At 38.1% G+C, this 23,770-nt stretch overlaps 2 protein-coding genes across 3 annotated transcripts; one reads left to right on the forward strand and one right to left on the reverse strand.

The window, feature by feature from the left end:
- The first annotated feature begins 37 nt into the window (after positions 1–37).
- LOC117289082 (leukocyte receptor cluster member 1 homolog) lies at positions 38–15,077 on the forward strand. Of its 2 annotated transcripts, XM_033770028.1 has the most exons (7): positions 38–131; positions 5,072–5,171; positions 5,826–5,984; positions 9,583–9,761; positions 11,060–11,235; positions 12,885–13,308; positions 14,164–15,077. In XM_033770028.1, exons 1-6 carry the CDS (start codon positions 109–111, stop codon positions 13,304–13,306), a joined length of 1,059 nt encoding a protein of 352 aa, XP_033625919.1. In that variant the 5' UTR covers positions 38–108; the 3' UTR covers positions 13,307–13,308; positions 14,164–15,077. The 2 variants fall into 2 exon arrangements, with proteins under 2 accessions (XP_033625919.1, XP_033625918.1); XM_033770027.1 differs by lacking the exon at positions 14,164–15,077 and having other exon boundaries at positions 12,885–13,749.
- LOC117288914 lies at positions 13,745–23,504 on the reverse strand. Its single transcript, XM_033769787.1, has 10 exons — positions 23,320–23,504; positions 20,681–21,488; positions 20,080–20,224; positions 18,526–18,658; positions 18,165–18,216; positions 17,296–17,591; positions 16,618–16,863; positions 16,210–16,308; positions 15,489–15,611; positions 13,745–13,973 (listed from the first exon to the last, which is right to left on the reverse strand). Exons 1-10 carry the CDS (start codon positions 23,502–23,504, stop codon positions 13,769–13,771), a joined length of 2,292 nt encoding a protein of 763 aa, XP_033625678.1. The 3' UTR covers positions 13,745–13,768.
- Between the last annotated feature and the right edge of the window lie 266 nt (positions 23,505–23,770).

Consider the following 23,770-nt stretch of genomic DNA (forward strand, 5'->3'; position numbering starts at 1 on the left):
CTCATGAGGGCGCCAAGACAAAAACAATCAGAGGGAGGGGGAACAGAAAACGTTTTTGCAAAATTGCATGCAGCTGGTGAAAAGGAGCACAAGTGCGGAGCTCCGATCATGAATATTCTTCCAAAGAAAAGGTTTGTTTATAATTAAATAGTTTATCATGGATGTTTGAAAATGACTTGAATTAAAAACAACGTCAATTCTAATGTATATGTACAATCACCATACTTCTAGAAACTATAAAATAAGGCTCCCCGTACTCTCCCCCGTGAGCCTTATTTTTTATTTACACTTTATTATTATTTTTATAGGGGTATAATAATAAAATTAATATTGGGTACGGTCAACTCGGTCCCAAGCCAACTCGGTCCCAGTCAACTCGGTCCCAAGTCAACTCGGTCCCAAGTCAATTCGGTCCCTCGTCAACTTGGTCCCAAGACAGGGAAGCTTGCACGGGCGGGAGGGAGGGCTGGGACTGGGAGGGACCGCAACCCAAGTTATTTGAACAATTATTATATTTCTATTTGTTATTTATTTTCGACCAAACACTAATTTCATACGTTTTTTGACTTCTCAATATGATGCTCAACGCTTTATCTTTTGGTCACTCGATCACCATTCACTGTATCGTAGGAGGTCCTGTTTTCGACGTGTCCCTTAAATCGTGGCAAATCTTTTACCTCTCTGTGCGCGATGTAAACAGTCCCTAGATAAAAATTGTGTGGTTTTATTTGCCAAGCAAAGAGTCTCCTCTCCCTTGACCAAAACTTAGAAACACGTAAGGCTCCACTGGATATTTGCACTTGTAAATGCAAAAAGTTTGGTATTTTAGGCATTTCTACAAGGTACAAAAATATGTCATAATGTTGCCCACCGAAAAAGTTTCATCAAACACTATTTTAATTCCCAATTCACGATGATCAAATCATGTGACTGAATCTTTTGCTGAGCATTCTGGAAAAAAAATACAGAGGCTTAAAGAAGCCATGTGCCTTATATCATTTTCTAAAAAAAATTAAGATTTTTTTTTTAACCCTCCGATCAATATTATTATTAATATTAATATTTAATCGATCAGCTTGTTGATTCAATTATCACTGTTTATTTGTACGCTTTATTATAAATTTTAAGAGAAAGAAAGGGGAACAAATAAATAAAAATCAGATTTGAAAGCCAATGATTATTCACACTTTTTATTAAATTATTAAAAAAAACAACAGTGAGTACCGAGCAGAAAATTGCATTTTTTAACGATGTTTTTTAATTTCACTCAACAAAGCTGGAAATGCAAGCATTATGAATGTATATTGAGTATGTGGGGAAAGTTTTGGTAGTGTAGTACAAAAGAAACTTCAGTTATTGCTGGCAAACGGTCGTAAAACTTTCACCTATCAACGCTGATTTGAAAAACTTAAAGCGTTAAGGAGGCCCAAAATACTGGACCCCTATAAGGCTCACAGGGAGCCTTATACATGTAGTTTCTAGAAGTGATATGCAGCCTACTACATGTAGATCGACGAACGGCCGAGTCGGACTAAACCATTCTGTGAGAGGGGTGTTACAAACCCGTGCGGCAGGGCCCAACTTCATAGAGCTGCTCAGCACAACAAATTTGCTTTAAAACATGAAATTTCTTTCTTGATAATTTTTTTTTCTCCATTTGTTGCATATTGCTTCTTACTGATATTCAGCTGTTTTTGGCTGGTAATCATGTTAATTTTTGGTTTTACCCATATACACCGATGTGTGTAGCACTGTATACTCAGTACTTTCCCCCGAGTCCTGTGAAAAAAATCACAGGCATTTTACTCGGTGGGATTCGAACCCACGACCCTTGCAATTCTAGAGCAGTGTCTTACCAACTAGACCACCGAGATTGCCCGGTAGCTAGAGGCAGTTCGAATCCTATGTTTAGCAGCGGGTACTGCAAACGATTTAATAGATGTTAAATTTGCATCGGGATAAAGAATATTAATTTTTGGTTTTACCCATATACACCGATGTGTGTAGCACTGTATACTCAGTACTTTCCCCCGAGTCCTGTGAAAAAAATCACAGGCATTTTACTCGGTGGGATTCGAACCCACGACCCTTGCAATTCTAGAGCAGTGTCTTACCAACTAGACCACCGAGATTGCCCGGTAGCTAGAGGCAGTTCGAATCCTATGTTTAGCAGCGGGTACTGCAAACGATTTAATAGATGTTAAATTTGCATCGGGATAAAGAATATTAATTTTTGGTTTTACCCATATACACCGATGTGTGTAGCACTGTATACTCAGTACTTTCCCCCGAGTCCTGTGAAAAAAATCACAGGCATTTTACTCGGTGGGATTCGAACCCACGACCCTTGCAATTCTAGAGCAGTGTCTTACCAACTAGACCACCGAGATTGCCCGGTAGCTAGAGGCAGTTCGAATCCTATGTTTAGCAGCGGGTACTGCAAATGATTTAATAGATGTTAAATTTGCATCGGGATAAAGAATATTAATTTTTGGTTTTACCCATATACACCGATGTGTGTAGCACTGTATACTCAGTACTTTCCCCCGAGTCCTGTGAAAAAAATCACAGGCATTTTACTCGGTGGGATTCGAACCCACGACCCTTGCAATTCTAGAGCAGTGTCTTACCAACTAGACCACCGAGATTGCCCGGTAGCTAGAGGCAGTTCGAATCCTATGTTTAGCAGCGGGTACTGCAAACGATTTAATAGATGTTAAATTTGCATCGGGATAAAGAATATTAATTTTTGGTTTTACCCATATACACCGATGTGTGTAGCACTGTATACTCAGTACTTTCCCCCGAGTCCTGTGAAAAAAATCACAGGCATTTTACTCGGTGGGATTCGAACCCACGACCCTTGCAATTCTAGAGCAGTGTCTTACCAACTAGACCACCGAGATTGCCCGGTAGCTAGAGGCAGTTCGAATCCTATGTTTAGCAGCGGGTACTGCAAACGATTTAATAGATGTTAAATTTGCATCGGGATAAAGAATATTAATTTTTTTGGTTTTACCCATATACACCGATGTGTGTAGCACTGTATACTCAGTACTTTCCCCCGAGTCCTGTGAAAAAAATCACAGGCATTTTACTCGGTGGGATTCGAACCCACGACCCTTGCAATTCTAGAGCAGTGTCTTACCAACTAGACCACCGAGATTGCCCGGTAGCTAGAGGCAGTTCGAATCCTATGTTTAGCAGCGGGTACTGCAAACGATTTAATAGATGTTAAATTTGCATCGGGATAAAGAATATTAATTTTTGGTTTTACCCATATACACCGATGTGTGTAGCACTGTATACTCAGTACTTTCCCCCGAGTCCTGTGAAAAAAATCACAGGCATTTTACTCGGTGGGATTCGAACCCACGACCCTTGCAATTCTAGAGCAGTGTCTTACCAACTAGACCACCGAGATTGCCCGGTAGCTAGAGGCAGTTCGAATCCTATGTTTAGCAGCGGGTACTGCAAACGATTTAATAGATGTTAAATTTGCATCGGGATAAAGAATATTAATGTTATTATCATGCTAAGCCAATTTCTGTGCTTAGCAGCTCTATGAAATTGGGCTCCATGGCTCTGCTTTTACAGTAATTACAGAATCGGTGCTTAGGAGGGAATTCTGTGCTTACGTCAAGCGGGTTAGCAACGAATTTAGGCTTGTGGCTCCCCATTAGGCCTACTAGGCATTCTACAATGACAGTTACACAGCTAGCTCAGAAATAGTAAGCTCAGAATTGTGCGGTAATCAGAGCCATGAAATTTGGCCCAAGTTGGTGGCTTGCCTCTATGTCTGTTACAGGACCGAGCTGGAGGCACGGTCTGTACAGCAACCAACCACCAACCAAGACATTACCACGCAGTGAAGATCGGGTCCTCACTCTGTCATTCCCATTAATAAATACCATTTCATGAAAAACAAATGGTTAGGCCTAATCGCTCAAAATGTGAGATTTTTGCTTAGCGTTTCATGTTCAATGGCTACATTTTACTGTCAACTGTGACCTCTGCTAAATGTAAACAGGACCATAATTATGGAAATACGTGTGCAGCTTTTTCATCAAAATTGATATTTTTCAGCCCAAGTTTTGTCCAATTAGAGTCTGTAAACTCATCAAGGTATTTATTTGATTAAAAACAGTGCGAGATACCAGACCCAACAACAATCATGACAATATAGACCCAGCGCTCAGAGGGGGGCGCAGCGCGCTGTTTGGCTGTATCCTTTTTTTCAAAATGTTGACATCTGCTGTTGTACATAGCATTTGGAAAGATCCATAACATTTTTTTAAAACGGATTACAACGGCCTGGGCCCAGAGGTTTCAACAACAATTTTGTTAACATGGATATATATAATAATAAGTATGGATGAATGTGGAAGGAACTAAGGAAATACAACAAATTTTCCAGTATCAACTACGAACTCATACATTTTTTGAACAAGTTTATGACCAATGAAAATGACTGTATTATTAATTATTTTCACAGTTTATTGTTTTATTTTATTTCTTTGCAATTGAACATTAAAGTATACAGCAAGGACTAGGGAAATATACATTTTTTAAATTTTACTCATTTTGCTAAAGCCACTTGCAACTTCATGTAACTTGTACTTTTTTGGAGGGCAGTACTACAACTACTGCCGTGCAACACATTTGTTATCTACTATGGAGGGTGGATGCCATAGAGCTAATGGTGGATGCCCAAGGGGCATACAACATAAATATTGACATATTCATATTTATGAGTTATGAAATTGATGTTTTTGCATGCATAGACTACCACTAGGATGCTTGGTTGCTGGAAAAAAGAGGAACAAAACCCATTTAAAGTCATGCCTTCTTGGATTTGCAACTTTGGCCTAGTTGTTTCTTTGGTCATAATTATATTGGGAGTGTCCCATTCTTTGATATGCATACTTTCTTGGTAAAACTTTTGTTTTTGTTTTATTTGATACCCAATCATGTCAGTCATCATAATTTGAATCTAAGATCCAGCAAAGTGTTACATTTGTATTGAATTTGTTAAACCAATGGAATGTTTTTGATTTCTATTTATTTATAGTTGGCATGTAAGGAGCTATAAGAACATTGAACGAGTGAAACGAGATGAAGCCCAGGCAGCTGCAGAAGCAAAAGAGAGTCAGAATCGTGCAGCACTTGCAGTAAGTTATATTAGCCAATGTGTTCACGCACAGGAAAACACTTAACAATGGCAATAGAATCATCAATATTGACCAGCGTGATGAAAACACATACGGTTGTGAGAAAGTGTTATGAATTGTCAGCTGCAGTGAAACCTTGTGGGTAAGCTTGGGCGATATCACGATATTATCGAATATCGCGATACCAATTTGGAAACGATTTCGATATTGGATCGATTTGGTTTTAATCGAAATATCGATATATCGCGATATATCGCGATATAGCGTGATATTAATTAAATATCGCAATATCGCGATGTATTTCCTAGCTGAGACATCTTGCACCCCATAGGTTTGGAGTGAAACCAAAAGAATAGATATATTGTCGGCGATATATCGTGACTAAAATAAATCAATATCGCCCAAGCTTACTTGTAGGTTACTTTTACATTTACGTATTGATACTTGACACATGTATGGCTTAAACAAATCCACAAATTCACAAAAGAGTTCTAGTGCATTCTAGTGCATTTGTATTTTTGTATTTTTATGTGAATTGCCAAATAAATAATAATAATAATAATAATAATAATAATAATAATAATATAAAATAGACCCCCCAAAATTACAACATTCTCATTGCTTCTTATAATAGTTTCTTAATTACAATTTTAGGAGCAGGAAGCAAGAACAGCCTTGTTACGAAGCAAAGCTCGCCATCAGTTAACTTCCATACCACATGATGAAGAGTGTCTTGCAGTACAGACAACTACAGATACTTCAGTTAACATATACAAGCATGTTGATCTCTTTACTGATCTCTCTTCTTCAAAAGTAAGTTCATCTGTTTTATAATGTAGTCATCTATCCTGAACCAACCGCAAAGTGCAAGCTAATTACAAAGCGCGAGCAAATTGCTAAGCGCGAGCGTGTGCGCGGTTGGTTTCTAATTAATAATATTTTGATTTATAAGATGATTAATAACAATGATGGGAATAAAGTAAAGGAAATAGTAAAAAACTAGACATTAGGTGTTTGTGAACAAACACAAAGCTGTTCCGTGTTCTTTTGCTTGGATTATGAGCTAAAATGACCAAGGAGTCTATCATTGAAAAAAAGAAGAAAATGCTGAATGAGTTTTGGTGCCACTTCCGGTTGACCCGGAAGTAGAGGTTGACATGGGGTCATGGTTTTTCAAAATTAATCTCCAATCCCCAAGGAGTGTTTAACTACAAAAAGTCTAAATAAACGGCAGTTTACTTCTTGAGATATGGTGCTACAAAGATTTCCCAATTAAATATGCAAAAATTACAAATTAAAAAATTAATTAATGAAGAATTTTTACACTTTTTTGTTAGAGTAAAGCTTATGTTCTAAGCTTCAATTTGATATATGATTTAACTATTTTATCCTCATACTTTAGGAGTAGGGGCCTGAACAAAAACGCTGTACAAACGCTATGGGGTTTTAGGCGGAAACAAAGAATAATAATAATAATAAAAATAATAAAAATCTCAGCGAAAACAACACCTGTTCCGACGGTAGGTCGGAACAGCTAAATAAGGGATTTTGGGGTTAGACTTGAGAACAGAGCAGAGCTCAAGCAGAGAGCTCTTATAGAGGACCAGATTTAGACATTTTTTTCATGTTGAGTCACACAAATTGCAAAAGTTTGTTTTATTGTTGATTCTTGTTTATTGGGTGGTTATTGATGACATATCCAAAATCGGACAAGAGTTTCAAGCCAGAAGTGCCCTAATTTGCATATTTAAATTAGGTGGTAATTAGCAATCTTTAAGGTCAATTATCTCTCAAACTATTCATTTTATGGACAAGGTTTGTGTTAGAGGTGAATAGAGACCTGACCTTGACAATCTGAAAAACATATTTGTATACTCGATTGACCCTTTCCAAATAACTAGGTCAAAGGTCAAGGGGTTAAACATGGTTTTCTACACGCAAATGCATTTTGCAGTGTAATAAGTACCATGAATGAATTCTTCGGGTTGGATGAATCCCCCTGTACCAATTGACCTCTATCAATGAAATAAAATTCACTCAAATGACCTCTCTAACTAGCTAGGTCAAAAGTCAAGGTGTTTTTTCTTCTTTTACTTTGCCTTGAACACCCAGCAGGGTGGATACATTGTCATTGCACACTTTGGTCTGCAAGTTAACCCTGTAGTAGTGGTACCTTGAATCATCAAATGTTGGGTTTGCAACCATGCCGAGTGGACGCAAATAAAGGTTTATTCTGACTCTGGCTGAAGATTGACTACATCATTGTGGTTTCTTTTAGGTGTTCTTAAAAACTGCAATAGGGGTGGCCTGACATAGTTTCATTATGCTGATGTATGTTATAGTTCTCCGTTGGTACGTTTGTCCCTGTGTCCATGGCAAACGTTGAAGAAAGCAGCCACCGTACATAGACGATAGACACACCTGATGCAATGTCTGATGCCATAGAGATAGTCATGTACTTGAAATCCATATCTACTCTAGGCACTCAATAGTGATTGCCGTCTCTGCTATACCTCACTTCATTGTTCTGTCACTGATTTGTTTGTTGCTCTGTCATAGCTACTCGGCTTCTTCATCTCTGTTTCTATCTGAGTCAGGCATCGTCAGCAGCAACTTTGTCGGTTGTGTGTGCCTCACCCATCCCGCTGTTCATGTGTGCTTACACCACGCTCTTGCCTCCCCGGTTGTTGCCTTCCCGGTTGCCTCAACCATTGTTGCCTACCCTGTTGTTTCCTCCGCCGTTATTGTGTTGTCCCCCCTTCTCTTGCCCTCCCCCCTCGGTGTTGCCTACCCGGTCGTTGCCTCCCCAGTTATTTGGTCCTAAGTTGTTGCCTCCCCAATGTTTGCCTCTCACCCCAGTGCCTCCCCTGATGTTGCCTCCTCTGATGTTGCCTTGCCTGTTGTTGTCTCTCCTGCTGTAGCCTCCCTTGTTGTTGCCTCCCCTAATTGTCTCCCCTGTTGTTGCCTCCCCTATTTTTGCCTCCTCTAATTGTCTCCCCTGTTGTTGCTTCCCGTTGCCTAATACCCTGTTGATGTCTCCCCTATTTTTGCCTCCCCTGCTTTGCCCCTTTGTTGTTGCCTCCCCTGATGTTGCCTTTCGACCTGTTCTCCCCCATGTTGCCTTCCCAGTTGGTACCTCCTCAGGTGTTGCCTCCCCCTCTGGTGCCTCCCGTTGTTACCTCCCAACCCGTGCCTCCCTAGTTGTTGCCCGACTGTTGTTGCCTCCCTGTTGTTGCCTCCATGTTGTTGTTGCCTCCGCTTATGTTGCCTCCTCATTGTTGCCTCTCCAGCTGGTACCTTTTTAGATGTTGCCCCCCCCCATTCCTCCCAACTTGTGCCTCCCTTTTTGATGCCTCATTTAACTGTATAGGTCATATGGGACAGGGTGGAATCAGTCAACCCAAAGAGTTCATTAATTATTTATTACACTGTCATGGTACCTTGTACAATGCATTTGAGTGGAGAAAACCAATTAAACGCATGTTTAACCCTTTGACCTTTGACCTAGTTATTTGGAAAGGGTCAATCCAGTATGCAAATATGTTTTTTTTAGATTCCCAGGGTCAGGTTTCTATTCACCTCTAACACAAACGTTGTCCATAAAATGATAATTGACCTTAAAGATTGCTCTGACCTTAAAGATTGCTCTAACACAAACGTTGTCCATAAAATGATAATTGACCTTAAAGATTGCTAATTACCTTCTAATTCAAATATGCAAATTTGGTCACTTCTGGCTTGAAACTCTTGTCCGATTTTGGATATGTCATCAATAACCACCCAATAAACATTAATCAGCAATAAAACAAACTTTTGCAATTAGTGTGACTCAATAGTCTAAATCTGGTCCTCTATTATTAAAATAGTTACGTTAAGAGACATCAATTTACTTGAGCTCAACTTGTCATTTGTCTGTTGTGAACTTCAACTTCAACTTCAACTTCAAGCCCCCCCGATGAATACTACTTTCTATACTACTCCGCACATACATGAGGAACCAAAGGACCCAAGCACAGCCATCAACGTTACAATAACATCAAGCGCACAATAAGTTGAGTAACAATGTAGCACCATAATGTGTAAAAGTCTTTGGAGCAAAGTATTTGTTAGACTGGAGTATTTTGCGGTACAACACTGCAAAGTGTGACAATGATATCAGTGTTTAAATATCAGGTGTCAACCTAAGTTTGAGCACCAATGCAAGTGGAATACCATTGCAATGGGTAACAACAGAGAAAGTGGATAATGTAAGGGAGCTGATGGAACATTTTTGGGCAATCAAACTGGTTGTGGTAGCTCAGTATCTGGTTGATTGTCTTAGAAACTCAGGCGTTCTCTAGAAGAGGTCTTCATTGTCTGCTTTCACTGAAAGTAACTTTCTAATTTATTCTTGGAACCATTGTCCCTCCAGCCTCAGGGAGAAAAGAACAAAGAGCATGAACAGGAGGTCAAAGCAGCTCAGGAAAAATATGAGAAAAGTATAGGTCTACTAACCTACCTAGGTCAAAGTTCAACTGAAGCACAGACTACAAAGCCTTGGTATTTCAAACCACCAAACCGAGGCTCAGAGAAAGATAATTTGGAACAGAGGTTTGTATGTGAACATGATTGTATTAGACTATAAGCCAGGGTCTTCAGATTTGAACACTTTGTATTGTAGTATTGTTCTATTTGACATAACTAGCCTAAATACATGTAGGTGCAATATTAATACGAAGACACTGTTAACACTAGATCCAGAAAGGTGAATCAGACCCGGGTCTGATTCCAAATACAAAAAGATTAGACACAGCAATTCGATGTGGTCATTTCCTGTTTTGCTACAAATGCACGGTTTTTGTTTGTGCTTTGGTGTCTATATTTTTGTGCTTGTGGCTTTGTTTTTGTGTCATGCACAGTGCTCATGGAGTGTGCATTAGTGTCCCTAAATACATGCATCGTTACACTCCGAGCTTGCCATGTTGCTTTATTTTGTTACATGTTTTGGGGAAATCCAATGATTTTCAAGAGTGAACTTTACAAAATATCTGACAACTTGCTCATTGAGAAGACGTACACATGTTCTTATAATCACGTTCAAACACTTGCTTTTCTTAGTTAATATCTAACTGGTCAAGCACCAGTACCATTGTTTGGGTTGGAAAACTAGGTTTTGTCAGGTTCCCTCAACAACTTTACAACAAAAGTACAATCAATTGCTACAATTAAGTGATGGCAGACTGATTTACTCGGCGTTCCCAATAAATCAGTCTTGAGTTATGGATGCACGCTTTATAAGAAGCCACTATCATTATTGTTATTAATATTCTTATTATTATTGTGTATCATGGGTAAAAGGTCCTCATCACACAGTGCCTGCCTCATGACCCACAGTTGAAGCCTGAGGTTATTTGTAAAGCAGAAAAGTTGTATTCAGTGTTTATGGTACAAGATTGTATTTTTGTGAAGCTGCTGAGTGTGTTTCAAGTTTTAAGTGGTATTGTCAAAGGTCCCAAACTGCACTGCATTCTTGAGTAATGCATTCTATTTTGTTAAGTTGATTCTTTCTGAGAAAATGTTTGGGTTTTTTTTTCTTTTGGGGGGGGGGGTAACCCTTTGAGGGCGCACCATGTTGCGATTCACCAAAATTGTTTCCTCATTGATATAATAAGGTGTATCATATCTTTACTTTGTCACACGGTCATATGGACAGTCTGCTGCCAAGACTACTTTGTTTTAATACACTTGACTTACGCCAAGAATCTGCATACATGTATTTGCTTTTTACCAATGAATCCAAGTTCACCAATGAGTCCAACATAAAATGACATGGGATGGCAAAGTATCATACCCATCAAATTAATGTTACCATTGAGGAATTATTTAAATAATTTTTGTTTTACTTTTAGTTGCACTGATGTTAAAAGGAAGGGCAGTCTGGACCCTATGATGGAAATGGACAGATATCTTGGGGTAAAAGAAAGGCCCACCATCACGCCAGAAAAGACAGTGGATGTGAAGAGGGTTGTGTCTCCTGGTGGCATTCTGTCATACTGTAGTACAACGGGTAGACACAGTACTAAGAGTAAGTCTTCTACAAACCCCATCAATCATAAAGAGATTAAGACCTCCAACGAGTATTGGGTCAATCAGTTACAACTTTGCTTCAAAGAAACGGTAGAATGTTGTAATGGCTGTATTGTTATAATGTATTATAATAAGGGAATCAATGTGTGGTGAAGAGGTTTCCACTTGATAATTTTACCTAGACAAAGTCGAGGTAAATTATCAAAAACCAGGCCTCGGTGGGTTTAAACTACTAGTTGAAAACCGATTCAACACACTTTGATTCCCATTCATAAATACCTTTTCGGTCAAAAAACATCAACACTTCTCGGTCAAAAGGTAAAATAAATGCAAAAATTATAATTGTTAAATGATTTTTTTCATAAGCACAACACCCCTCCAGCTATGAAATGCCAGGCCCTCGGGTAAACAACTCCTTATAAGGAGATGATGTGCGCGTCGCGTGTATCGCGTGATGTAGCACAACTGTTTCATGCGTTGCTCTCGACCAATAGGAATGAAGAAACTGTCTTATAAGCGCAGGTGCAAGCGCGTGTGTCACGCCCATGTTATAACACTTTTTACTGGTGTTGTATCATCCGCTCAAACAACCCCTCGTGATGCCCTCTCGACCAATCAGAATGGATAAACTGTCTTAGGTATTTATGAATGAACATTAAAGGTACACTGTAAAGACACTATAGACTGTATTTAATATGACGTCACGCGGCTCAAATATCTGACCTACAAGATGGCGTCTGTGTGTGTGCGTGCGTGTTTGTGCGTGCATGTACCGTAGAAATCAAACTGGGAATGTTGCATGCTGCGTGCTTCGATGATGTACGCATTCGTATGCGCATACAGTTTGCCCTACAAGATGGCGACTTTTCCTAGCAAAAAGGGTTATTCAATACGGTCTGTTGGTAACTAATCAATTAATTGTTAGCATAAAAAGTAACTTGGTAACAAGCAATGAAGAGCTGATGACAGCATAAAACATTGCGAGATACGCCTCCCTCTGAAGTAACGTAGTTTTCGAAAAATAAGTAGTTTTCCACAAAAATATTTGAATTTTGATTTTGAGACCTCAGAATTAGATTTTGAGAACATGGAAGGTATAACATCCCAAACAGGTATACCTGTTCTACCTGTTATATTTTTAGGTATTCAAAGAATTTCCTAGAAAATGCGATACTTCAGAGAGGATAAATTATGTTTAATGCTTTGAGATGCCTTAGTATTGTCTCATTTTGTCAAATACCAATGGTCTGCGACAGGTTAAATGAACAAACTTGTCAAAAATGTGTTATCAGGTAGAACAATTAGAACAATTTTGCTGAAGGCATACATGTACAGTATGAGTGTTGCGTTTTTATTTGATATACATATAGTACACAGTAGAGTTCAAAGACGGTATGAAGTTAAAACAAAACTACTTTACTTTCCTCAATCATAGCACCAAGTTAGACATTATAGGAGACTAGAAATGATATTATATGGATCAAGTCTCCTTTGGAATCGCACCTTCGTAAAATACTCAAATAATACATTTCTTAAAAACAATTCTTTTGCCACTGCTTTTTTATGTTTCATTTGTCACAGCAAACAAACAATGTTACAAATACCTGAACTAACTCTTTGTATAACTCCTGTTGTTTTGTAAAACAGGAAAAAATCATCCAAGTTCAGATGACAAGAAGAGGAAACACCACAAGCATACACATAAGAGTCGACATAAACACAAGAGCAAAACAGACAAAAAAGAATCAAGCAGAAGGAGGGAAAGAGGCCTACATCATGACATGACCGATGATAACAAGAAATGTAGTCATTACAAAGGGGACAAAGTAAAGTGCAAAGAGAAAGATTACCAGGGACCAAATATACAGCAGCTACGAGCAGAGAGACTTAAACGTGAAGCAGCAGAAAGATTAAAAACAAGTCGATTACTGTCTGGTCAGAAGATAGCTCAAACAGAGAGATCGGGACCTAAAGAAGATATAGAAGATAAGCCAGGACACTACAACTCACAGTTCCATCCGGAACTCGTTCGTAAAAAGCACAAGCCTTTTCAGTTCAATATGATTTGATGGTAGGTGTCATATCCAAATGGTTTACTTTGTTGGACCTCACAACTGCAATTGATCATAATTCACGAGCATGGTTTTTAAATTAAATTGTTGACATAAAAGTATGGAAAACAAAAAGTTGTAACTTTTGATAGATAAACATTTTTGTTACTATAGTATACCAAAACAAAGGGAGGTTCAACTTTATAATTGTATTGTGAGAAACAAGAAAGTGAAATGATTAGATGTTTTTTTCAGAGGTGCCATATTACTGGTTTGTCATTTGTCTTGTGGACTAACAGATCCAAACTATAGTTGAACACAGTCTTGTGGACTAACAGTCTTGTGGACTAACAGTATCGGTAAAATGATACCAGTCAATGACATTTTGTGCATGATTACTCATTGTTACACACTTCTTATCACTATTTCAATACTGTAAAAGTAAACAGAGCTGAAGTGACAATTACAAAGTTACTTTGGTCATTTATCTGAAACTGTGTGCACTTCCTGAGTCTGGTTTCTGATCTGCCATGATGGTGGACTAGTGGCAACCCGAGTCTGGAATAATGTGAACTCCTCTAGATGAATGAAAGGGATCTTATTGTATACATCCCTCCAGTCTGATGCTGCAGTCTTCTTATAGCTAGCAAGCATGACATGTAGGGCTGGCCTGCATGCTGAATATCTGGACGGAATAAGAATGGCGGCTTGTCATTCAGATTTAGCAATTAATCGAGATGGAAGAGAAATACAAAACTTTATATAAGGAAGGCACACAAGAGAGTTGAACACTTGGAAATGGAAATTTGTGTCTTTTGTCCTGACAAAAATATACCCTTTTCTTTTCTGTTGTAAACCATTTGTAATTTTTTCAGTTGTTTGACAGAGGAAACTATACTTGCACACAAACACAACAGCAAATATTTGAGCCTTCTTCAATCTGCTATTTGAGCCTTCTTCAATCTGCTATTTGAGCCTTCTTTAATCTGCTATTTGAGCCTTCTTCAATCTGCTATTTGAGCCTTCTTTAATCTGCTATTTGAGCCTTCTTCAATCTGCTATTTGAGCCTTCTTCAATCTGCTATTTGAGCCTTCTTCAATCTGCTATTTGAGCCTTCTTCAATCTGCTATTTGAGCCTTCTTTAATCTGCTATTTGAGCCTTCTTCAATCTGCTATTTGAGCCTTCTTCAATCTGCTATTTGAGCCTTCTTCAATCTGCTATTTGAGCCTTCTTCAATCTGCTATTTGAGCCTTCTTCAATCTGCTATTTGAGCCTTCTTCAATCTGCTATTTTGCACAAATCTTTAATAAGGAAACCCAGGCTGTGTGGAAACTTTCTGTCATATTGGCTTTTATATTCTTAAGAGTTTTTATTTTTATTACCTTCGTTTTACAAATACATAAAAAATGACATTGGTGCAAAAGGGAAGCCCGTACAGGCACACAGGCCCACTAAATGGGAACCCTTGTGTACACATCAACAACCAAACGACAAGTTACGAGTCTTCTCCAGAGAAAGAGTGCACATTTTCTAGAACAATAGACCCTTCTTATGGGACGTCACTATTTTATTGCGCGCCGGAACTAGAACTGTGCAAACATGGGTACAAACTCTGGGTAGTGGGTATGATACATGACCACAGTATGCCAGCATGGCATACCTTACATGTTGCTACAGAAATGGGACATCAGTGAGAAGAGTCTTTTGAATAAGTGTAAAAATTATAATTGTTTGGTTAAAAAAAAAGATGACTGTTCTGTTTTGGACACTATTGGTAATTGTTAAAGACTAGCCTTCACAGTTGGTGTAGCTCAACATAAGCATAAAATAACAAACCTGTGAAAATTTGAGCTCAATTGGTCATCGAACTTGCGAGATAATAATGAAAGAAATAAACACCCTTGTCACACGAAGTTGTGTGCGTTTAGATGGTTGATTTCGAGACCTCAAGTTCTAAATCTGAGGTCTCGAAATCAAATTCGTGGAAAGTTACGTCTTTCTCTAAAACTATGGCACTTCAGAGGGAGCTGTTTCTCACAATGTTTTGTACTATCAACCTCTCCCCATTACTCGTTACCGAGTAAGGTTTTATGCCAATAAATATTTTGAGTAATTACCAATAGTGTCCACTGCCTTTAACCAGGGGGTTTACAAAAAAATATGACAAACGGATGTTGATGCAAGATACAAGTACTTACTTATCCATTATGGCTTTTTGCCAGTTGAGACAGGTGCCAAAGTATATACTACTTATAACTTGTAACACCATGAGATTACAGCAGTGCTCCATAACAGCTACTAACTCATCCACTTCTTTGATCCTAGGAAAAGTCAAACCATTAGTTGTTCAGTCTTTGTCATTGACCTTCCTATTCATTCAGCCTTTATCAATTATTGATTTAATCTGATTGCAGTGTAAAGGTTCATTGTTCTATAAGATATAGTTGATGTTAATCAATTTGTATGATAGCCACCTGTTAAGTTCAGCTGGAGGTGGTGTGCACTTGGTTTTGAAGTTCCCAGCGCATTATTAGCGTTTGTGTTACACAATGTATCCTTGCTGACTGGTGTATTTAGAATATTTACTTGATACTCTAGCGAATAGATATATGTACTGACATGTAAAAGCTGCCACATCAGTTTTATTCTTATATCGCAATTTATCTTTTTGTGAAAAATATGGTTTTTTTTTTATTGACTTATTCTGGTTGTGAAGCCAAGGAAAAGCACCTTTATCTTTGTAGCCAAGAATCCCATAAAAAGTTATCTCAGTTTTAACCCTAATGCACTCAGGTAGGGACTGAAAACCCAATTCAGGGGTGGAAGGCACTGAAAGATACAACTACGCCAACCGAACCGCCCAGTTTCTGTCACTATAATCAGTGTGTTTATTATTATAATTATTTAACAATATCTTACTTTCCAGTTTGCGTTATGAGGCAAAACCTTGTTAGCCTCGCGCAGCATTTCAAACTCTGTAGGAGACACTTCATGTCTACAATCTTAGGCTGCTCAAACCTGCAAGCAATATTGATCTTGTATCACTTGGGATGCTTGTGTGTTGAAACTTGAAAGGGTAGTGGAATAATACAAGCCACAGTAAACATTATACACATTTGGGTAGATTGTAATGTATTGTTAGTGCAAGTATAAACAAAGTTGAATTTGTTCAAGAGCAACTTCAATAGTAGATCACATTAACCTGTGATAAAACACTGAGATAATATCAACTGAAGAGAAGCTATTTACAGTCGGCTGTGGTCAGTACTTAGGTAGTTAGTGGGATCTACAAATTAATCAGCAAAGTTGAAACAAGTTTATGCTTACCTAAAATCTCGTAGCTGTTTTGCATATGTCATTGCCTGACACAGATTCTGAATGAAGAAACACTGATCATATGGATATGGTCCAAGGTGAGATAGAGACAATGATGTGAGCATTGTGCATCCCTTAGTGATGGATATAAGGCTGTATCCATGGAGGATACTTGGGATTCCAGCTAGTACTAAAGATTGAAGATAATGCCATAGAGAGATGCAAAGTAGGCTGTCTTCTGGCTCCATTACATCACCACTATAGTAACATAACAATAGACATGCATGTTTAACAATCATTGGTAATTGATTGTCAAACATGTTTCTATAGTTGAAGATGTTTAGTAACAACTGGTGTTATGAAAATAATAAGCCTCCACTTGTGTCGAGTCTGGACGAGGCTAGTTCTCAAACTTCAACTTGACCTTCCTGGAGCCTCACTTGTGTCTTTGATTTCATCATACACAAGTAAAGAAGTTCAATACTGCATCACACAAAACTCACTTCATTGATCTTGAGCAGTGAGGCCGTCAGAGGGCATTTGTTTTTCCCATGCGGTTTATGTTGATAAAAAGGTGATGCATCCATCCATGGATTGAGTCAAAGCTGAACATTTTTGAAGGTTAGCTGTGAAATTATATTTTGTTTTAAACAAGAGCAAAAAAGTATTATCTTTGTTTTCATGACCAACCATTGTATGGCATCTTCATCTGCCGGTGCTGCCGGAGGACTCAAGACGGAGACGAAACCAGTCTTAATGAGTTCAAAAGACTGAATCTTTCTACAACCAATGACGAGACTTGACAAGTCACTGCTGCAGACAACACAGCTGTTTAGCTCATCCAGCTTTTTCGTTAGGATGAAAAACATCAATGTTATAAGTTTAAAAATAATGATGTCTCTTGTATATAAATTGTTGTATGCAAAAACAATGTGTTCAAGTAACAAAAGCTTTGTGTAAATTGTTGAATGCACATGTATGTACATCTAAAACAGTTCTTATAGTGTCTTTCATTACAGGCGATTTAGTTGTATAAAACAGTTCCTATAGTGTCTTTCATTACAGGCGATTTAGTTCCTATAGTGTCTTTCATTACAGGCGATTTAGTTGTATAAAACAGTTCCTATAGTGTCTTTCATTACAGGCGATTTAGTTGTATAAAACAGTTCCTGTAGTGTCTTTCATTACATGCGATTTAGTTCCTATAGTGTCTTTCATTACAGGCGATTTAGTTGTATAAAACAGTTCCTATAGTGTCTTTCATTACAGGCGATTTAGTTGTATAAAACAGTTCCTATAGTGTCTTTCATTACAGGCGATTTAGTTCCTATAGTGTCTTTCATTACAGGCGATTTAGTTGTATTAAAACGCTCAAAGGTAATGCTCTGCCATCCATTTTAAATAAAGGCAGTTTACAGTAAAAGGAAAATGTGGTGGTATGAAGTATTTGATTTAGGGTTCAAATGTGTATAGAGTACATGAACTGACTTTGTGAGAGTGAATCCAATATAAGTGATTGGAGTTGCTGGGATGCAATTAAAGAGTTAATTGACTTCTACCTTGTTTGTCTCGATCCACTGAGATCCCTGGACTCTTGAGCATCTAGAACACCTGATACATAGAAAGACAATCAATCATGAGATTTCAAGATCATTACAATTTGCTTCCATTTTTATCTGATATTATCCCCACATACTGAGAATAAAGACAATACTTTACTTAAAGTAAGATACCACAATTTGTGTAGGTTTATCAGGACATGGGAAAGCAATTTTGAGACACTGACATGCTGATGGAAATTGCCATCTTGTGGGCAAACCTCACAAGTTATCAAGTATAATGTTGAGATTTTGTGTATAGCTGATGATGAGCCATTAGTTTCACATTTATTTTGTGAAGGCCAATGTACAATGAACTTACTTGTTAAGATTGGAAGAGTTCGAAGTACTAGATTTGCTTGTGCCTTGCTGGTGGCTACATGTCGGCTTAGCTGTTGGTAGTAGATGTTGCCTCTCTGGTAGACCACATACAGGCATTGATACACTCACTAAACCTACCATAATAGGTAATAGGAACAATAACTAGCACAAACAACCTGTGAATCTTGTGTGAATATGTCAACACAATTTATGCTTATAGTATTTTTGGTTTTAAAACGCCCTAAAATGAATTGTTTTTATAAGGTCAAAGAGATGGTGCAGTCTGGACTGAACCAGAATTCAAATTATTTTTGCCTAAATTTGATAAAAACTGGTGAAATACAATGGTTAGCACAAAATATGGACACGACAAATCGATTAATGCCTTGCAATTACTTAGTTCTAACTTATGGTCTACTGTTTTAATGCTTAGCAAATAAGCGAATTTGTTGTAGCAGCGGCGTAAGTTGAACCTCATAAACAGCAGGGCCCAATTTCATAGCTCTGCTTACCGCCAAATTCTGCGCTTACGATCACGATTCCCCGAGCTTACGTGCAAGCGCCGAATTTCTGCGCTAAATAGCCATGTAAGCGTAGAATGCCTAGTACGTGGAGTACGCGCGCGCGCAGAAGCCAAAATTCGCCGCTAACCCGTGAAATACGCTTGCCGTAAGCACAGAATTCCCTGCTTCCGTAAGCGCCGATTCTGTGCTTACGGTAAGCAGAGCCATGAAATTGGACCCAGGTTGTTGGTTTAACAACTAAGAATGAGCATCGGCAGTATGGATGATATGAGGGAGTTTGTATTGGCTTAGTCACGGTTTGTGGCATTGATGCATTGATATTTTTATCTTGATATGTCACGATAGTGGGATTACTACGATAGTGGCAGAGAAGGGACTTGTAATCCCTAAGCTATATACTCTTGCACAGAGTCAAGGTCAAAGTGCGCATGTATTGGAAGTCAATCGGGCTCTAGTGATGGGGGACATGGTTAGTCATATCATTACGGCGTGGGGTCCGGTCTCTTTTAAGGGCCCCTGGACAATTAGGTGTTAGGTGCTCTGTGCAATTTAAAGCCATTATACACTTTCGGAACAGAAAAAAAAATCTCAGATTTACAAATAACTTACAGGGTTTACAGAAGGTAGTGATAAAAGACTTCTCTTGAAATATTATTCCAAGAAATGCTTTACTTTTTGAGAAAACATTAAAACAATATCAATTCTCGACAACGAGAATTACGGATTTATAGTAAACACATGCCATGACACGGCGAAACGCGCGAAAACAGGGATGGGTTTTCCCGTTATTTTCTCCGGACTTCGATGACCGATTGAGCCTAAATTTTCACAGGCTTGTTATTTTATATATAAGTTGTGATACACGAAATGTGGGCCTTGGACAATAAACTACCAAATGATTCACTTCTAAATGGTATCCAAGTTGCGATACAGCATTTAAGAAAACTGTCCACTTATGAAGAAGCTTATCCCTGTTTCCGTCATGACTTTATGTAGGTCGTTTATTAGACAAAAGTAATATATGAGTGTACCAGGTAGCAGTGCCAGCATCTGACAAAGTTGATTTTCTTGAAGATGAGGGTGCATTCCACTTATATTGAGGTATTTAAGTGGTGTCTTGGCATGTATAAAGACGTGGAAAGCAGACAGGTCCGTCCACATATCTCCGTTCTTGACCTAAAAATAAAAATACAACAGTACAGTCGATTTGGTGAGATATTTGAAAGAAAGTCACACAAATGACCATTGTAATCATTGCTCCATGTTGTAATACACCCAGTAAATGATGTGGTCTGATATTTTGCCGATTTTACCACAAAATGAAGATTTTTAAAAGCTTTATAATATCTACTTTTATAGATTTGAGAAAGTTATACTCGCATTTTTTTTGTACTGAACAAAACATTATTCAGCTAATGAAAGTGGTATATGACTTCAAATCTAAAAATAAATATTTGTCGAGATCCCGCCATTATCTCTTCACGTCCATCATGTTGTAACTTGTATGTGTTTTTGTGCTAATTGTCTGTGGCATGTGCGAACGTTTTCGTATCTACTTTTTTTAACTAACGTCATCAGTCAACATTTGGTTGGAGACAATTTAACAAAGTTTCGCAAACAAATAAGGCCTACCGTTTTCAAGACATCGGTGCAGAAACTAATATTCAATGTTTCCAAATGTCGGCAGTTTTCAGCCACTGCATTTAAGTCTGTAAAATTCATATTCCCAGCAATGTTCAAATACTTAAGACAATTAAACTCTATTGTCTTGAGATCTGGCACAATAGTCATCTGTAAGGATGTCAGACAAGGTGATCCGCCATCTTTCACCTCACTGATGGGCAGCTTAAAACAGCCGTCTGCTAACAGCACAGTTTGTTGATTGGGTGAATACTCCACAGCGTTTAAATTCATGCTTCTGTGACTGCCAAGAACCCTTCGTCCAATCTTAAAATGGATCAGATTTTGGAATGAAACGACGTCATTTAAAGGCTTCGTACACATGCACTCCTCCATGCAAGTTTCCCGATAGGCCGCATTTATACTAAATGCAGTAAGGTTTTGACAATATTCTGCAAATGGTATCTCGTTGATGCACTTCTTGGGGCTACATAATATATGCAACTCTTGAAGTTGATTCAACGTTCTAGCAGCTGATTGGCTGATACTACCATTGATGCCGGCATTTTGACTGTAAGACAGCCGACGGAGTGAGCTACTGTAGTGAAGGATACGATGTAATGTTTCAAATTCAACAGCCGTGTTGCTAATGCCAAGATGCACAAGGTTTGGTAATCGAAAGTCGAGAGACGATAGATCTTCTTTCGTTAGCCAGTAACAGTTGGATATGTCTAAAGATTGAATGGTGTTCCTCCAGTTCAAGAGTATTTCCTCTAGAATACGTCTTGTAAGATAGTAGCATTTGCTTAAGTTTAAACTTCTGTTATAGAGAAGAGAAGAAAAAAATGTTATCTTTCATACAGCTCTTCTAAACTTAAATGTTTTCCTAGTGCGTTTACATGTAAACGCACTAGGAAAACATTTAAACTTCATGCGACACTAATTCAGCGTTTCTTGCGGTTATATGCATCTTGATAAACCATGCAGGGAGGAAAATCGGGTGGTCTTCAAGAAACAAAAATCACCGGAAAAGAAAGGTACACGAACAAATAATAGTTTAGCAAAAAGGGTATAGTGGCCGTGGTTTTGTCTTGAAAACCACATTTTGTATAGTCTTAGATTTTTGTGAGAATAATATCTGCAGAATTTTGTTGATTATGCTAATTTGCGCAGCGAAGACGGAACACAAAAGTAATATCAGACCAAACAAAATCAAGTCTGAAATTAAGAGTGAAGTCGTAATTTTCTCCACTCTCTGGTCTGCATGCATTCCCCAATGGACTTTTAATTACTTGGTAGTTTTGCGTTATGATTTAGTACGTTAAAGGCAGTGGACACTTGGTAATTACTCGAAATAATTATTGGCATAAAACTTTTCTTGGTAACGAGTAATAGGGAGAGATTGATGGTATAAAACATTGTGAGAAACGGCTCCCTCTGAAGCGCCACAGTTTTCGAGAAAGAAGTAGTTTTCCAAGAATTGATTTCGAGACCTCAGATTTAGAACTTGAGGTCTTGAAATCAACCATCTAAACGCACACAACTTCGTGTGACAAGGTTTTTTTTTTCTTTCATTGTTATCTCTCGCAACTTCGATGACCGATTGAGCTCAAATTTTTACAGGTTTGTTATTTTATGCATATATTGAGATACACCAACTGTGAAGGCTGTCTGACAATGAATAACAAAGTTTGCACAAAATATTCAAAACATATTTCGTATGGCAAAATTAGTGATTGTATTAATTTAAAGGCAGTGGACACTATAGGTAATAACTCAAAATAATTATTATCATAAAACCTTATTTGGTAACGAATTGGGAGAGGTTGATATTATAAAACAGTGTGAGAAACGGCTCGATCCCTCTGAAGTGACGTAGTTTTTCGAGAAAGAAGTAACTCAGTCCGCGAATTTGATTTCGAGACCTCAGATTTATAATTTGAGGTCTCGAAATCAAGCATCTGAAAGATGTGACAATGTGGTTTTTTCTTGCATTATTATCTCGCAGTTTTGACGACCACCTGGGCAAAACAAATCACAGGTTTGTTTTTTTATGCATATGTTGAGATACACCAAGTAAAAAGACTTGTCTAATATGGTAAAGTTGGGTACAAAGAGCGTTCAAGCAAAAGGGTTGGCAGCTTAGATTAGGACACTTATTTGTGGAGTCAAATAATGACACTGATAATGTTTAAAGGCACTGGACACTGTTGGTAATTTCTTAAAATAATTGTTATAAAAACTTACCAATGGAGAGTTGTTGATATATAGTATAAAACATTGTGCGAAACGGCTTCCTCTGAAGTTACGTAGTTTTTCCCACGAATTTGATTTTGAGACCTCAGAATTAGATTTTGAGGTCCCGAAATCAAGCATCTGAAAGCACATAAGTTCGTGTGACAGTGGTGTTTTTTCCCCACTATAATCTTGCAACTTCGTCGACCAATTGAGTTCAAATTTTCACAGGTTTGTTATACTCTGTGCATGTTGAGATACACCGAGTGAGAAGCAGTCTGTTGAGAAGACTGGTCTTTGACAATATTACCAAAGGTGTCCAGTGTCTTAAAACCAACAAGTAGTTATACTGGGATTTTCGGTCAAGGTATAACAACCCCATGTATTCCGATTCAGAAGAAAAATAAGAAACCAACCTGAAAAGCGAAGGGTCATTGGCTAACCTGCCAAGGTGACATCCAGGCCCCAGTGAAGTCAGTGTTAATGCGTCACTGATAGGTAGAAAACTAAGAATGGTTAATAGGATTTCATCTGGTAAACTGTCTAATGTAAGAATACTGTTGGTACAGATTCCAGTACAGTCGTTTGGGGAGGCAGCCATTTTGCATTGTCCGTTGTCCATTGTTGGTAGAATTGTGTATTTCCCTAATCAAATAAATACTGGTCCAAAATCCATTTCGTATATAGAGCGACTGTAACCAGAAAGATTAAAGTTAATTTCTACCGCACAACAGGAAAATAGAATTTGGCAAAGGACCCTGAAAACTATCGTAACTTGTTTGTTATGATGTAAATGAAGTTAGAATAAGCATCCTACGAAATCAGTTCGTCTGAAATCCCCCAATATAAACTTCTGAATCTGAGATA

Source organism: Asterias rubens, chromosome 4, assembly GCF_902459465.1.
Source record: "Asterias rubens chromosome 4, eAstRub1.3, whole genome shotgun sequence".
In the NCBI taxonomy this organism is placed as follows: Eukaryota; Metazoa; Echinodermata; class Asteroidea; order Forcipulatida; family Asteriidae; genus Asterias; species Asterias rubens.